This window comes from Choloepus didactylus, chromosome 1, assembly GCF_015220235.1.
Source record: "Choloepus didactylus isolate mChoDid1 chromosome 1, mChoDid1.pri, whole genome shotgun sequence".
NCBI classification, from domain to species: domain Eukaryota; kingdom Metazoa; phylum Chordata; class Mammalia; order Pilosa; family Megalonychidae; genus Choloepus; species Choloepus didactylus.
In genome coordinates, this window is record NC_051307.1 from 108,616,543 (window position 1) to 108,633,446 (window position 16,904).

Below are 16,904 nucleotides of genomic sequence, written 5' to 3' on the forward strand. Positions count from 1 at the left end.
AGTGCGATCCACAAGGTTTTCAAGAGTTAAGACAATTGGATAACAATGTAGCTTACACGGGGTGACAGTGTGACTGTGAAAACCTTGTGGATCGCACTCCCTTTATCCAGTGTATGGATGGATGAGTAGAAAAGTGGGGACAAAAACTAAATGAAGAATAGGGTGGGATGAGGGGGATGATTTTGGGTGTTCTTTTTTACTTTTGTTTTTTATTCTTATTCTTTCTGGTGTAAGGAAAATGTTCAAAAATAGATTGGGGTGATGAAAGTACAACTATTTGATGGTACTATGAAAAGTTGTACGCTATGGATGATTGTATGTTATGTGATTATATCTCAATAAAACTGAATTTATTTAAAAAAAAAAGGAATCAAGGCTACTGGGTTGCAGTTTGACAGTTTCAGGTATTTCCTTCTAGCTATTCCAATACACTAAAAACTAAAAAGGGATATCTATATGGCACATAAGAATGCCCTCCAGAGTGACCTCTCACGTCCATTTGAAATCTCTCAGCCACTGAAACTTTCATTTCATTTCACTTCCCCCTTTGGGTCAGGAAGATTCAATCCCACGATGCCATGTCCAGGCTCATCCCCAGGAGTCATTCGCATGTTGCCAGGGAGATTTATACCCCTGGGAGTCATGTCCCACATGGGGTGGGGGGAGCAGTGAGTTTATCTGCAGAGTTGGCTTAGAGAGAGAGGCCACATCTGAGCAACCAAGAGGTTCTCTGGGGGAGACTCTTAGGCACATGTAGGCTTAGCCTCTTCTTTGCAACAACAAGCTTCACAAGGGCATGCCCCAAGATTGAGGGCTCATCCTACCAAACTGTCAGTCCTCAGTGCATAGGATATTTTTTAAAGTTACAAATAATTCTTCTCAGAAAGAATGGCAGGTAGTCAGTCTGCTAATAGCTGTTCTTCCTCTTTATATATTAGCCTCTTTGCCCGCTATTCCGGTCTATGGAAGAGATGTGTGTGAATGTGTGGATGTATAGTGTTTGATTTGGCATCACTGTTGGTGAAAGTCTCCTGCTGGAGAGGTCAGAATGACAGTCAGAGGTGGTACAGAGTGGACCCCGTACAAACCTAGTCACATTTCCAAGGATTAGCTTCCTGTTTCCAGTCCCCGGCCTGGATGCCTGTCCCAGGACAGAATCCTTCCAGCTTGGAGTTTTAGACTTCAGACTTCACCCTCAGAACACTGTAGTCTTTGGCCCTGTCTTACTTCCCTATCAGGCTATAAAAGCCCCGTGGTTAGTTGCCGAAGAGATTTAAAACCTTGTGAGATGTGACTGTTGATAGAAATTAACCCAAGTAGTTATATAATCACAGCAGTTTAAAGCTAGAATGGACTTCCAAGATTAGCTAACCCTGTCCCTACAGTTTGCAGATGAAAAACTAAGACCCAAAGAGAGGCAGTGATGTTTCCAGGTCACAAAGAGCTGGGGTTAGAATCCATGTCCCCTGGATTGACTGTGCTAGGTCAAAATGCCAGGATCGGATCAGGTGTTCAATAAATGTTAGTTTATTTCTTTATGGTCTAGGCCAATGGTTTTCAAATGGTGGAATCCTGTTTCATGTAGAGTATCTTTAAGAAATCCCAATAAAAACTGCTGTGCTTGAAGGGGGGTGTAAAGGCTTCCTGCCCCACCACTTAGCTTCTCCCTTGGCCCCCAAGACAGCTCCATGGAGGAATTCCTTAGGGCAAATGAAAGTCTGAAAAACACTGCTTTCTCTAAGCTGTACATAGTAGCCATTGAACCTTGCCTCTGTCTAGTTTAGTGGTGATAAGTGTTCACTGCCAAGGGAATCTTCATAGCACGAGGACAGGGTGGCTTGGCTTTGTGTGGCTGCTAGGGTTATGCTGATTTTACTTCTCTGTGACAATGCCTTGCTATCCTCCAGAATCCATGCGGTCAGTCTGAATTAGCTGCTTTTGTCTCCCCAGACTCTCTCCTTGGAAGCACCTGCCAGAATTAAGAACAAGGCTCCTTCTCCTGACTGGCCCCAGGAAGGAGAAGTGACCTTTGAGAATGCAGAGATGAGATACCGAGAAAATCTCCCTCTGGTCCTGAAGAAAGTGTCCTTCACCATCAAACCTAAGGAGAAGATTGGCATTGTGGGTCGGACGGGATCGGGTAAGGATATGCAGAGGCCTCCTTGGGGAAATATTTGAATCTGTCTGAATTCAGTTTGGGGCCCATGATTTGCTGTTTATATGATATCACTTTCATCCCTTCAAACCAGATCCCTGTTAGTTGAGCAATTGGTGCCTCAGGCCCCTCTGAAACCAATTGTCTAGGTTTATTTTTAACCCTTTTTAATACATTTAGTACTTTTTCTAATTATAAAAGTATACATTCACAGTGCAGAATACTTGAACATATAGCAAAACACAGAGGGGAGACATCACTCATAATTCCACTACCCAGAGATAACTACTGTCAACATTTTGGTGTGTGTCTTGTTTGGCTTTTTCTGTTAATACATATATTTCTAAAAATAAGCGTATTTTTACATACGCTATTTCTTGTCCAGCTTTTAAAATTATGAATATTTTCTCACATCAGTTACTGTTCTATAACATGACTCTAACATGATTTTTATGTGGCATAATAACAATATTCTATTATGGGTATACCATACTTTGTATTTAACCAATTCCCACTCATAGGACATCGAGGTTGCTGTCATTTCACTATTGCAAATAGCATACACTGAGCTTCCTTATTTATATAAAGTCACAATGTGAACATTTTAAAGGATTTTGTGATGTGCTGTCAGCTTCATATTTTTCAGAAACAAATTAACACTCCTCTAAATAGGAACCTATGTTCCTTCAAAGACAAACTATTTTCTTGGTCTGATGCCAGTTGTAAAGAAATAGAGGATCAGCCTTCGTTTGAGGCATTTTACTTCACTCTTAGAAATGTATTGCTATATACTCTTTAGATTTCTAGGGTCATGACTTGGGTATGTTATTTCCTTCTTTTCTCCCTGCATAGCATTTCAAAGATTAGTCTTGTCTTCTTTTACTAACCTGTTTAACCTTGCATAAAAGGTCTCTCTGGGTCAGTTATCTGGGCTCCATTCTTTCTTGGCATCAGAATTCTTCTGGCTTTTTTTTCTTGCCATGAAAAAGGGCCTTTTATTCTTTCTTGGCAATTTACTGTAAAGAAACTGCTAAGAAGGAAAAGAAAGAGCCATTTCCTGCTTCCTGTTTGAGGGAATTATTTCATGTCAAAACAAGACACCGCCTCCAGATTTTTCACACTGGTAAAAGAATCTTAGCCAAAGAGGGTGGCTGTTCCAAAAGCCTCTTACTTAGCTCTTTTCCTCAGATTCCCTCTGCTAATCAGCTCCCAGGAGTACATTCCCATTAACATAAGTAAGACAGGCTGAAACATTCCCTAAGACTTATTAAGTCCTAAGTGGTAACAAAAGAGAAATAAACAAGAAAAATAAAATAATTATAGCCTGATTTAAAAATCTAAACTCTAATCCTAATACAGCTTCTTGCAAGACTCGTAGGCCCTGCTGTGTCTGTAATCGAGGACACCAGGAGGACTTTCTTTCCTTTTACTCCAGCACATCCCATCAGTGCAAAGGTCATCTAGATTCAGAGAACCAAAAGTCTTCCAGTCCAGGTGGTCCAAACCTAGGATCCTTTGTTAAAGTAGAACAACTTGACCAACCTATTCCAGCACTGCTCCTTCCTTAGTTTAGACCTGAAAACAAAGCATTGCCTTCACACTCAGGGAGGGTCTCCTGCTTCCTTTATCTGGGCAAGGGGTGATCCTGAATGAAGTCATTATTTCTAGGAGAAGGCCTCATTATCATACTACATGGACTCAGGTTTCTCAGCTTGTTTCCAGTAGATAGATGCAAGGGTTGCTGTGTGAGGAAAACAGATGTTTCTTAGGGTTCCCATTAGGTTGTTTGGCAAGGGTATGCCCAGGAGACAAATCCCAGCAGCTGGGATGTGGTGGCAGAACACTGGAGCAAGGCAGGATGTTTGCTCTCTTGATGGCTGCAGAATGGACAAGCCACAGTGATCTGAGAGGCCTTCATGAGAGGTCGTCCAGAGCATGGAGGCAGGAGGAGGACAGGAGGGTCAAGAACCAGGCATCCGGCTTAGTTCTACAAACGCCACCGGTTTAGTTCTAAATCTAAACCATGTGTCCACTTTGCTGTACGGTAGACAGGACTATATCAAACTAGTTTTCTTAGATATGGCACTATAGAGAGAGAACTTTTTTAAGTGTTTATATCTTTTGACTTAGAAATTTCAGTTCTGGATTCTATCCCAAGGAAATTATCTGAGCTGGGAGCAAAATTTGAGCAATACACCACATTATTGTAATATGTTTTGAATAAACGAAATGTACAACATTAGGGCACTGGTTAAATAAGTTAAGAGTACATTCACATGATGGAATATGTTGCAGCCACTAACATTTTATCTTGAAGTGTTTTGAATAAAATGGTTGGGTGCTTGCTATATAATGTTAAGTGAGAAAAGCAATTACAGTATCTTATCTGTGGTATGATCTCAACCCTGGAGAAAAGATGAAAGGAAATGTGTTCAAAACAATAGTAGTGACATTATGGGAGATTGATAGTGTCTTCTTATATTAATTATACAACTTTTTAAATGAAGATTCAACTAAGAAAAATTGTTCCGCTATTTCCATAATGCCACACTCCTTTTCTTAAGACCTAATCCTGCTTCTCTCGGAGCTCTGCATCATGTGGTAGAGGCACTGACAGCCACTCATGTACGCAAGCAAAAAGCTTAAGAACGAGTCTTCATTTTCCCCTTCCTCCATTTGCCTGTGTCCCTAGAACCACTTCCATTCTCCAGCTGCTGCCTTGGCAATGAAACACCATTTCTTAGTTTTTCTCTCAGCCACAATAAGGGGATGGAAGACCCTTTCTCCTGACTTTGCCAGAGAAGTACTGAACCCTGTGCAAACTGTTCCTGAGTGAAGCAGCCCTCCCACCCCTTCTCAGGCTGACGCCGTGTGATTTAAGTGTAGATGCTGCGTAACTCAGGAGAGTTAGTCACTTTTTTCTGTTTCTGGCTATCCTCATACATTACCTCAGTTGACTAGTTGAAATAGAAAAACAGAACGTTTTCCCCTGAGAACAAGCCATCTTTTTTTTTACAGAGTTTGCTAATTGAGCCTCTTTTTTGTACGTCTTCTGACTCACCAGGGAAGTCCTCTCTGGGGATGGCCCTCTTCCGTCTGGTGGAGTTATCCGGAGGCTGCATCAAAATTGACGGAGTGAGAATCAGCGATATTGGCCTTGCTGACCTCCGAAGCAAGCTCTCCATCATTCCTCAAGAGCCCGTGCTGTTCAGTGGCACTGTCAGGTGAGGACCCAGGGCCCGCAGGTAAGGACCCGGGGCCTTCCTCTACAGGCCAAATGGGCATGCTGGACCCCGCGACGCTAGAGCCTCCACCCAGGACTGAGATTAGTGACCTCTGGTCCAGCTTTTCCTGCCACACTGGCATGTTTCTTGTTGCAGAGGCAGCTCCATGGACAAGCTGCTTTATCAGCAAAATGGTTAGGGAGGCCCTGTAGCATGGTGGTAAAGAAGTTGGATGGATTTGGGCCCAGATTTCTGATCTGTGACTTGGGACAAGTTACTTAACCACTCTAAGCTGTTTTCTCATCTATAAAATGGGGATAATATTAATATCTGTTGTTGTAAAGATTGAGTAAATTAATACAAATTAAAGAAACACAGAGTCTGGTAAATAGTAAGCTTTAGTAAATGTAGCTGCTGTCATTGTCCTCATCACTGTTGGCCTCCATCCCCCTCCCACTCCAAGCTGTTGTCTCTCCTAAGTGTACTAAAAGTTGTCAGTGCTAATGATGCCTTTCAGATATTATTACTCCTCACATATTTTCATTTTCCAGTATCTTGTCCCATCTTTGATGCTTATTTTGAAAGGATGCCTTTTTCTGAAATCTTTGCCAGCAGACAAAGACAAAATTGCTCTTCTTGGTCTGTTTAAATACATGGTAATATATATTTATTAGGAAATATGTTTAATCCCATGGTCTTTTCTAAACATTATCCTTTCTTTAGCCTTAAGCACCTGCCTCCTAAAAATAAGTTTCCATAATTTGTGTCCATTTCCATTCAAGCTGCCTCCTTTTGGAAATAAAAACAACTTAACAATGTAGTTAACTTAGATTGGAGTTCTTTTTTTAATCACTCTAAAAGTAGTGTTGCCATTTCCTCTTTATTTTTTAGTGGTTTTAAAAAAATTATACCAACTGTATTTCAGATAACCATGGACATTGTTCAGACCTGTCTTTAAAACTAGGTCCTCCTTTTCCTTTAGGAAATGGCATTTGAACCCATTAACTCAAAGAGGTTTGGTAAACTGAATTCTCACCTGCATTCACACAGGCTCTGTACTCCTGGGTGTGTTTGTTTTGGCATTTCTCTAAAACACTAAAGAGTTTGGCCAGCATAAACTGGATATGTTGATGATAATAAATCATTCCCTTTGGGTACTGTGATAACAAGGTCAAGCAGGTGACATCAGAAAATAATTAGAATTTATTGAAGTCCAAAATTAATAAATTAGGTGTTGCCAAATCTGTTCTTCCTTCCCATAAATCTGTCTATTTATACAATTGGCCCTGGTAATTTTCGGCTCAGGACAAAAGAACCATTCACTTTTTGTTTTTTAAATAATCATTTGGAAGAGATTCAAAGAATAAAGCATGTTAAACTTTAGATTTGTCTTAAAAATGCTGTCACCAAGAAGCTTCAGTTTTAATTTTAAATTTTTACAGAGCTTCCGTTGGGCTCATGTATCTGGCATCTAGAGTTAATGGTTAAGCATTGACCCATAGGCATGTGCAGGTGGCGTTTGTAGAGCATCACCGAAGTGTAGCTCTAAGGGAGTTGGGACCATTTGTCATTAGAGCTAGAGGTTTTTGCTGCCGTATAGATAAGCTCAGTTGATGTGCTACTGTCCTCAGGCTTTAGTTGTTGATCTCAAGACTAATGTTTGGGCCATCAGCTATGCAGGCTTAGGAAATCACGTAAGTTTAATTTTCTGCCAGCTATAATTTTGGCTTTTTCAGCCAGTAGACACTAATGAGGAAAAATTAAATCCCAGAGCTTCTTACCCTCTTCCCTTTCTGCCTTAAGGTTTCTTATAGATCCCAAAGAACATTCAGTTTTTGGTGTTCTTGTGCTTTTTTTAGAAGATTAGAAAGCCTATAATGAGTTTCCCAAGGCAAGGGCAGGAGAGATCAGCTTTTTTCTTAGGGGCCTCCTATAGACTGCATTTGGAAACTAAATTTCTACAGGCATTAACTAGTATTGGGGGGTAGGTATGTCTTTTTGAGATACAGCAAGCAATTAAAACTTGAAAGGAGCTCTCAGAGGAAAAGCAAAATGAAAACAAAATCAAACAAAATTTAGAGAATACTACAAGATGGGAATTTCTGAATTGTTCTGCATACAAATATAATCTAAGCTGGAGATCATATATATATATATAATTTGGGGCCACCTCCCTTCTTAGAGTAGCCAGAATCTCAGTCTATTCTGATACCTTCATCCTGGCTCTTCCTTATCCGTCTGTCCGGGCTTGCAGTTCTTTGGCAAGTCCTTTCCCTCTGCCTTTTGCCCTGATATTTAGCCACAAGAAGAGAGGCCCTTCTTCATCCAGGTCTTAAACACTTTCTCTGACCTTCCCTCCTTCAGGCCTGGCCCAGGAGGTGCTTTCCTTTCCCTTTCCCAGAGGTCTCTGGGCTTCCCAGTCCCAGGAAGTGCACTCTTGCCTTCACCCAGACCAGCCCCTGCTGGAATCTTTCCATCCGTGTGGATCACCTGAAGTCTGGCTTGGCTGGTGGTTAATCTCCTCAGTCGTCCTCAGTTGTCACTCTCATCTGTCCCCGAGTCTCAGTCTCCTTTTGGGTGATGAGCACCTTCTCATCACCTGAGGCATTTCTGCTTGCCTTCTGTTCATTAGCAAGAAGCTGCATTCTCATTCTTCCTGTTCAGAAGCCCATTCTCCTTTTGATCTGTCCATTAAATTTTCTTACTTTTATTTGTGGAATATCTCTTGCTCTCAGATCCCAATCACAGCAAAAATGACTGAGTCCACAGTTGACCAGTTCTGTGTTTGGTTCATCCTGGGCACAAAGCACCTTCAGACAAAAGTGTCTCGTGTTCTAGATGGAATGGAATTTGCTCCAATATTGCCGAACAGGTTTTGAGAATTTAAAGCTCTTTAAGTTGTCCCTCTGAAGAATTCTAATATGTAAGGGTCCCCTCCTCTTTACTTTTTTGATAGTCTTAATTCTTGTGGAACTTGGGAGTTCCCCAAAGCTTCTAGTTTGTATGCCAGAGAGTAATGCTAAGTCATGACTAACTGTATGATGAGCACTAGATGGTAACTAACATTTGCTGAAAAAGCATTCTGTGCCAGACACTGCTGCTCTAAAAATCAACAGTATCAACAACAACAGTAATAATAGCAGCTAACCTTATGGAGGATTTACTGGATGCCAGGTACTGTTCTAAGCCCTTTACATGTACTCATTGATTGACTATTCAAAATTTCATGAAATGTAGGTACTATTGTTATGCCCACTTTATAGATGAAGTAAATGAAGTACAAGGTTAAGTAATTTGCCCGAGGAACCACAGGGCAAAGTGTTAGAGCCAGAATTTGAACCTGGCAAGCTGACTGCAGAGTCCAGGCTCTCAGTCACTACACTCCCCCTGTGGCCTCCTGACCTGTGTGTCGTGACACCAGTATTAATTGTGACCTCGAGAGCGCCTGCATCTCCAGAAACATGAGTTGGGCCTGACTCTTCAGGGTTCTTGACCTTTGGTTACTTCCCTTTTTCCAGCATCTTCAGAACCTTCTCATCCATCTGCTTGCAAATTTGCACAGGCTTCCCCAATATTAAAAAAAAAAAAAAATTCTAACAACCTCTGCTGCTCTTAGCCTTTTTCATTTACTCTGCTTTCCCCCTCTTACCTTTTTCACTTCTATTTTTTTTTTTAAACTAATTTTACTCTTACTGGCTAAAGGCCAGAATCAGTCTGTATTTCTTTTTTTTTTTATTTTTTTTCATCCAATCAGTTGAAGACTTTTTTTTTTTAATTTTTATTGAGATTGTTCAAATACCATACGATTATCCAAAGATTAAAAGTGTACAATCAGTTGCCCATGGCACCCTCATACAGCTGTGCATCCATCACCACACTTAATTTTTGTTCAATTTTTAGAACCCCTTTTCATTACTCTAGACAAGAAATAAAGTGAAAGATGAAAAAAGAAAAAAAGAAAAAAAAAAAAAGAAAAGGAAACTCGCATCCTTCCATATCCCTAACCAGCCCCCCTCAATTGTTGACTCGTAGTATTGGTATAGTACATTTGTTACTGTTTATGAAAGAACGTTGAAATACTACTAACTGTAGTATATAGTTTGCAATAGATATATATTTTTTCCCTATATGCCCCTCTATTATTAACTTCTAATTGTATTGTCATACATTTGTTCTGGTTCATGGAAGCGATTGCTAATAGTTGTACAGTTAATCATGAACATTGCCCACCATAGAATTCAGTTTTATACATTCCCGTCTTTTGACCTCCAACTTTCCTTCTGGTGACATATATGACCCTGAACATCCCCTTTCCACCTCATTCACGCACCATTCAGCACGGTTAGTTATTCTCACATCTTGCTACTGACACCTCTGTTTATTTCCAAACATTAAAGTTCATCCTAGTTGAACATTCTGCTCATACTAAGCAACCACTCCCCATTCTTTCGCCTCGTCCTTTATCTTGGTACCTTATATTTCATGTCTATGAGTTTACATATTATAATTAATTCCTATCAGTGAGACCCTGCAACATTTGTCCTTATGTGTCTGGCTTATTTCACTCAGTATATTGCCCTCGAGGTTTCTTCATCAACCCGTTTTTTTTTTTTCAGACGGTTTTGTTCACATGTTATACATTCCGTCTGTTCTAGTTTGCTAATGCTGCTGGAACACAAAACACCAGAGATGGACTGGCTTTTATAAAAGGGGGTTTATTTGGTTACACAGTTACAGTCTTAAGGCCATAAAGTGTCCAAGGTAACACATCAGCAATCGGGTACCTTCACTGGAGAATGGCCAGTGGTGTCCAGAAAACCTCTGTTAGCTGGGAAGGCATGTGGCTGGCATCTGCTCCAAAGTTCTGGTTTCCAAATGGCATTCTCCCAGGACGTTCCTCTCTAGGCTGCAGTTCCTCAAAAATGTCACTCTTAGTTGTACTTGGGGTATTGTCCTCTCTTAACTTCTCCGGAGCAAGAGGCTGCTTTCAATGGCCGTCTTCAAAATGTCTCTCATCTGCAGCTCCTGTGCGTTCTTCAAAGTGTCCCTCTTGGCTGTAGCAGCTTTCTCCTTCTGTCTGATCTTATATAGTGCTCTAGTAATTTAATTCAGACCCACCCTGAATGGGCGGGCCAACACCTCCATGGAAATTATCCAGTCAGAGTCATCACCCACAGTTGGGTGGGGCACATCTCCATGGAAACACTCAAAGAATTACAATCTAATTAATGCTGATTGGTCTGCCCACACAAGATTACATCAAAGATAATGGCGTTTGGGGGGACACAATACATTCAAACTGGCACATTCCACCCCCTGAACACCAAAATGACATTATCTTTCCGTATACAAAATACCTTCATCCCACAACAATATCACAGAAACTTAAATCATTTCAGTAACAATAGTTAGGTACAAGATCCCATCAAAATCAATTATAGGTGTCGTCAGTCCTAAGGCATAATTTTTCTTTAGCTGTGGATCTGTGAACTTAGAACAAGTTATGTGCTTCCAGTATACAAAGGAGGAACATTCATAGGATAAATATTCCCATTGCCGTAAGGAGAGACAGTAAGGAAAACGGTTAACAGGACCAAAACAGTTCCTAAAACCTGCAGGACAAACTCCATTAGATTTCAAAGGCTGAGAGTCATTTACAGAACAATGTTGCATCCTTGGGGCTTGAGAGAGCAGGAGTCTAACCTTCCTAAGGGCCTTTTCGGCAGCCCTTTCCCCTCCAAGCACTTGGGTGAGTGCTCCAACATATCCACACATTGGGGAGACCACCTTCTCAGCCCCACCCTCCTCAAACATCGGGGCAGCACCCGGATTCCCTTCCATCTCCAGGGCACATGCTCAACCCCTTCAGAACAGTGGGGTGGCAGCCAGGCTCTCCCCATTTCCCTGGGAAGGTGCTCCACCCTCTTTGGGGGTTGGGGTGGCAGAACATCTCCTGAGCATTGAGGTGGAAGGCCCGTCCTCAACCTCCGAGGCAAACTCACCGTTTCCATTCGTGTGGGCTGCTCTGCTCTCCCAGCCCAAGCCCTCTTGACTCCAGACCTCAACTTCCATGCCTCTGTCTTTGAAGAAATTTTTCCTTCAATCTGTTCCTTGTTGGTCTCCTCCAGTCCAGACCTGCAGCGGCTCAGTCTATAAAGATCTCACAAAAATTTGATTGGCTTCGCATGAAGCACACAGAGGTCAAAGCCATCAGACAATAGGACTTTCCACAAATACTTTGTTGATAACTCCATCTCCAATCTTGGCTTGTACTGAAATAGTGGCCGGGTTCCATGTTTGGTTAAATCCTCACATTGGGCTATAGCTTCTGGAGTTCCACTCCCTGGAAGCCTGGAATTTTCCAAACCATCAGTTTCTGGTTTCTTTGAACTCGAGAGTTCCGTTCTAAGTTTATCTCTGTCCTGTCACATTTTACTATAAGCTGCAAGTAGAAGCCAGGCTATTTCTTCTGTATTTTGCTTGGAGATCTCATCAGCTAAATATTCCAGGTCATCATCGTTTTCAAATTCTTCCTTCCATCCAACACCAGGACTCAATTTTGCCAAATTCTCTGTCACTTTAAAACAAGGATCGCCTTCCTTCCAGTTTGCAACAACACATTCATCATTTCTGCTCAAGGCCTCGTCAGAAGTATCTTTAGAGTCTGTATATCCACATGCAGTCTCTTCAAAGCAGTTTAGGCCTTTTCTGTCAAGCTCCTCACAGTTCTTCCAGAATCTTCCCCTTATCCATTTAAAAATCTGTTCCAAATGTTCCAACATTTGCAAACGCAGCAGCACCCCACTCTCAGTACCACAGTCTGTTCTAGTTTGCTAATGCTGCCAGAACGCAAAACACCAGAGATGGATTGGCTTTTATAAAAGGGGGTTTATTTGGTTACACAGTTACAGTCTTAAGGCCATAAAGTGTCCAAGGTAACACATCAGCAATTGGGTACCTTCACTGGAGGATGGCCAATGGTGTCCAGAAAACCTCTGTTAGCTGGGAAAGCACGTGGCTGGCATCTGCTCCAAGGTTCTGGTTTCAAAATGGCTTTCCCCCAGGATGTTCCTCTCTAGGCTGCAGTTCCTCAAAAATGTCACTCTTAGTTGCACTTGGGGTATTTGTCCTCTCTTAGCTTCCTCAAAGCAAGGGTCTGCTTTCAATGGCCATCTTCAAAATGTCTCTCATCTGCAGCTCCTGTATGTTCTTCAAAGTGTCCCTCTTGGCTGTAGCAGCTTGCTCCTTCTGTCTGAATAGTGCTCTAGTAATTTAACTCAGACCCACCCTGAATGGGTGGGCCAACACCTCCATGGAAAGTATCCAATCAGAGTCATCACCCACAGTTGGGTGGGGCACATCTCCATGGAAACACTCAAAGAATTACAATCTAATTAATACTGATCGGTCTGCCCACACAAGATTACATCAAAGACAATGGCGTTTGGGGGGACATAATACGTTCAAACCAGCACACCTAAGTAAACAATCGATGGTTCTCTGTATGGTCACATATTTATGTGTTCAACACCTTCGCCACTGTCTGTATAAGAGCATCTACATTTCTTCCACAAGGCAGGAGGGAGAGTCAAAGAAGGTAGAGAGGCAAAAGAGAAAGGAAAAAGAAAGAGGAAAAAAAATGGCAGCTAGGAAGCAGCAAAAGAAAAGATAGCCTTAAATCAAAGTAGAGTAAAGAGTCAAACACCACCAATGTCAACTGTCTAAGATGCCTCCCCTGTCCCCCCCTCTTATCTGCATTTACCTTGGTATATCACCTTTGTTACATTAAAGGAAGCATAATACAATGATTCTGTTAGTTACAGTCTCTAGTTTACGTTGATTGCATCCCTCCCCCAATGCCTCCCCATTTTTAACACCTGGCAAGGTTGACATTTGCTTGTTCTCCCTTGTAAAAGAATGTATTTGTACATTTTATCACAATTGTTGAACACTAGATTTCACCAAGTTACACAGTCCCAGTCTTTATTTTTCTTCCTTTCTTCTAGTGTCTCACATGCTCCCAACCTTCCTCTCTCAACCGTATTCATAGTTATCTTTGCTCGGTGTACTTACTTTGCTGTGCTACCATCTCCCAAAATTGTGTTCCAAACCACGCACTCCTGTCTTCTATCACTCTGTAGTGCTCCCTTTAGTATTTCCTGTGGGTGTCTTGTTCACAAAGTCTCTCATTGTCTGTTTGTCGGAAAATATTTTGAGCTCTCCCTCATATTTGAAGTACAGCTTTGCTGGATATAGGATTCTTGGTAGGCGGTTTTTCTCTTTCAGTATCTTAAATATATCGCACCACTTCCTTCTTGCCTCCATGGTTTCTGCTGAGAGATCCACACATAGTCTTATTAAGCTCCCTTTGTATGTGATGGATCGCTTTTCTCTTGCTGCTTTCAGGACTCTCTCTTTATCTTTGATGTTTGATAATCTGATTATTAAGTGTCTTGGCATAGGCCATTCAGATCTATTCTGTTTGGAGTACACTGCGCTTCTTGGATCTGTAATTTTATGTCTTTCATAGGAGATGGGAAATTTTCATTGATTATTTCCTCTATTAGTGCTTCTGCCCCTTTCCCTTCTCTTCTCCTTCTGGGACACCAATGATAACGTACATTCTTGTACTTTGTTTCATTCTTAAGTTCCTGGAGATGTTGCTCATGTTTTTTCATTCTTTTCTCCATCTGCTCTTTTGCATGTAGGCTTTCAGGTGTTTTGTTCTCCAGTTCCTGAGTGTTTTCTTCTGCCTCCTGAGATCTGCTGTTGTATGTTTCCATTGTGTCTTTCATTTCTTGTGTTGTGCTTTTGGTTTCCATAGATTCTGCTAGTTGCTTTTTTGAACTTTCAATTTCTGCCTTATGTATGCCCAGTTATCTTTATAGCCTTTATCTCTTTTGCCAAAACTTCTCTAAACTTTTTGAATTGATTTAGCATTAGTTGTTTAAATTCCTGTATCTCAGTTGAAGTGTACGTTTGTTGCTTTGACTGGGCCATAGCTTCGTTTTTCTTAGTGTAGGTTGTGGTTTTCTGTTGTCTAGGCATCTGACCTCCTAGGCCACCCCAATCAGGTTTTCCCAGACGAGAACAGCCTCAGGTGACAGAAGGAGGAACTGTTCAGTATCCGGTTTCCCTGATGGTTTTTCTTAGAGGACTGACACACCCTGTGCTTTTCTCCCTGGCAGGTGCACCTGTCAGCCTGTCACCGGCTGGTGTAAGGGGGTGTGGCCCGTGGCTCTCCTCCCTGAGGCTTTGGAGTCTGGTTCCGGTAAAGCAGGCAGTAGAGCTGGGCCCCTCCCTTTCCTCTTGGAAAGGTATGCCCCCTCCAGAGAGGTTATCTGCATATCAATAAGTTCTTTGTTTCTCTGACTCTGCTGGTCAGAGTGCTGTGATTTTAAAATGGCTGAGGCTTTCTTTACTGCAAAGCACTGCGGGCTGAAAATGGCTGAGGCTTTCTCCACAGAGAGAAAGGGAAGAAAACTCCCAGATTCACCCACCAGCCAGAGATAGCACCCGATCCTCTGGGCTCCCTGTCCTGAGACAGATATTTCCCCTGACTCTCCCAAGGTCAGTTGTCACCAAAAGCCTCTGCTTGTTGGGGATTCGCTGTCTGTATTGAGCAGTTAACATTAAAACCCTAGTTGGAGCTGGGCTGAGGTACACTAGCTTGTTTGGAGAGTTCTGCTCTCCTGGCACCACGAGGCTTCCATGAGGGAGGGGCTCTCAGCTCTCAGCTCTTGGTGTGGGTCCGCAGTTTTTACTTACAGATTTTATGCTGCAATTTTGGGCATTCCTCCCAATTCAGGTTGGTGGATGATGAGTGGACAGTCAATGTTTGGCTCCCGCAGTTATTCCAGGTTATTTAGTAGTTTTTTGGTCATTTATGAATTGTTCCAGGGGACTAACAGTCTTCCACTCCTCTCTATGCCACCATCTTAGCTCCTCCCCAGTCCATATTTCTTAATAACTATTTTGAGCCTTCCATTCTCTTCCAAATAGAAGATGGTCTATGAGTCCCAAAGTCTCCTGCTCTGAGGATCTGAGCTACTAAGAAGGCCCCCACCACTGACAGTAGGATGGTGTGGTTCAGTAGTAGAGTGTCTCTGGAGTCATAAAACTCCAGGAACCAAGGATGAATAGCTGTATCGTATCATAACTCTAGGAGATAGTCTCAGCCTCATTTAGCAGTGGTCAATAGGAAGGAAAAAAAAAAAACAAATATGAAAATGTACTTTGGGCAACATTTGGACCCCAGGAATTCTGACTGTGAAAAAATAGCTGCCCTCACGTTCAGAGTTTCAGTGGTTGGCTGAACACTTGTGATGTGGTGAATACAGAGCTTTCCTTTCAGTTCTATTTGTGGGTCAGACCAGGGACCATCTGGTTTCTCTAATGAGGGCTTTTTTTTTTTTTTTTTTCTATTCCTGATGGAGTTCCCTGCTGAGATCAGTCTGGTCTGCCTTAAGGTGTGTGTATAACACCTTCTGGCAGTATATAAATATTCCTTACATTTTGAACCCATTGCTTAGTCTCCTGAGGTCTCTTTAGCTGGTGTGGTGGGCCTACGAGGCTTGAATGTCAAGCCTGTCAACACGTCTACTGAGTCTTCACCCATAGAAAATCTGATGGGGCTGGCTACTCAGTGACAGGTGACTGCACTCTTGTGTAGTCATTGTTTGATAAGAGGTATCTGGTGGAAACATACTAGGCATCACTGTATAATGTTAAAGACGACTTCCTAGTCTCAGTCTGGGGGAACTCTCCACATTCCTGTCCTGGGAACCAACATTATGGGCTTATCTAGCCTTGAGCAGGTATTTATTGAGGTCTTACTCTGTGCAAAGGAATCAGCTCATTAGAGGTAGGAGGAATCCTAACAAGCAGTAAAACCCATTAATCAAGGCAGATTTAAACAACTGGTAATGGGCTAAACCAGATACCCTGAGTAGGGTGTCAGACCGCCAGTAGCAATTTGTCAAGTAACTGGTGCTGGGAATTCTATCCTTAGGTAACATAGATTTTCCACAGACAACTGGAGTACAACATTGGGGCCAGGGCCCCAAACCTTGGGTGCCTGAGCAGCTGTCAAGATGGGGACTTAAGTACATGGAAACACAACAGGAATTTAATGACCAGAACTGGATAACAGGGTAGGGACTGAAGCTCAAGCAGAGGGTCTGGTGACTCTAAGTAGAGCAGGATGAAGATCCAGGCAGCCTGGTACTAAACCATCCGCAAGGTCAGAGTTGATTCCTCATAACGGGCAAAGGCAGTCTTCAGCATGGAGTCCTGTGGCTCAGCTATGTAGAGACCAAAGGGGATGGTATGAGCAGGAAACCAGGCAAAGCAAGATGTGACCACTGCTTGGAACCAATCATGATTTCCTATGGGTGGGTGGCAGTGGTGTTGGGTTCCCCCTTCTTTCTTGGTTCAGTAAGGACTTCCAAAAAACTCTTGTAAAGAGCTCTGAAGAAATCATTAAAAAAATTAAAATAATAAAACACTAATAATAATATAAAGTT

General features: G+C 42.1%; 1 protein-coding gene across 6 annotated transcripts in view; it reads left to right on the forward strand.

The window, feature by feature from the left end:
* Positions 1-16,904, forward strand: part of ABCC5 (ATP binding cassette subfamily C member 5) — a 112,152-nt gene that overhangs the window by 85,651 nt on the left and 9,597 nt on the right. For all 6 annotated transcript variants that reach the window (XM_037839529.1, XM_037839521.1, XM_037839527.1 and 3 more), the window contains 2 exons: positions 1,951-2,140; positions 5,220-5,379. In XM_037839529.1, the coding sequence (XP_037695457.1) occupies positions 1,951-2,140; positions 5,220-5,379 (350 nt within the window). The remainder of the gene's footprint in view (positions 1-1,950; positions 2,141-5,219; positions 5,380-16,904) is intronic.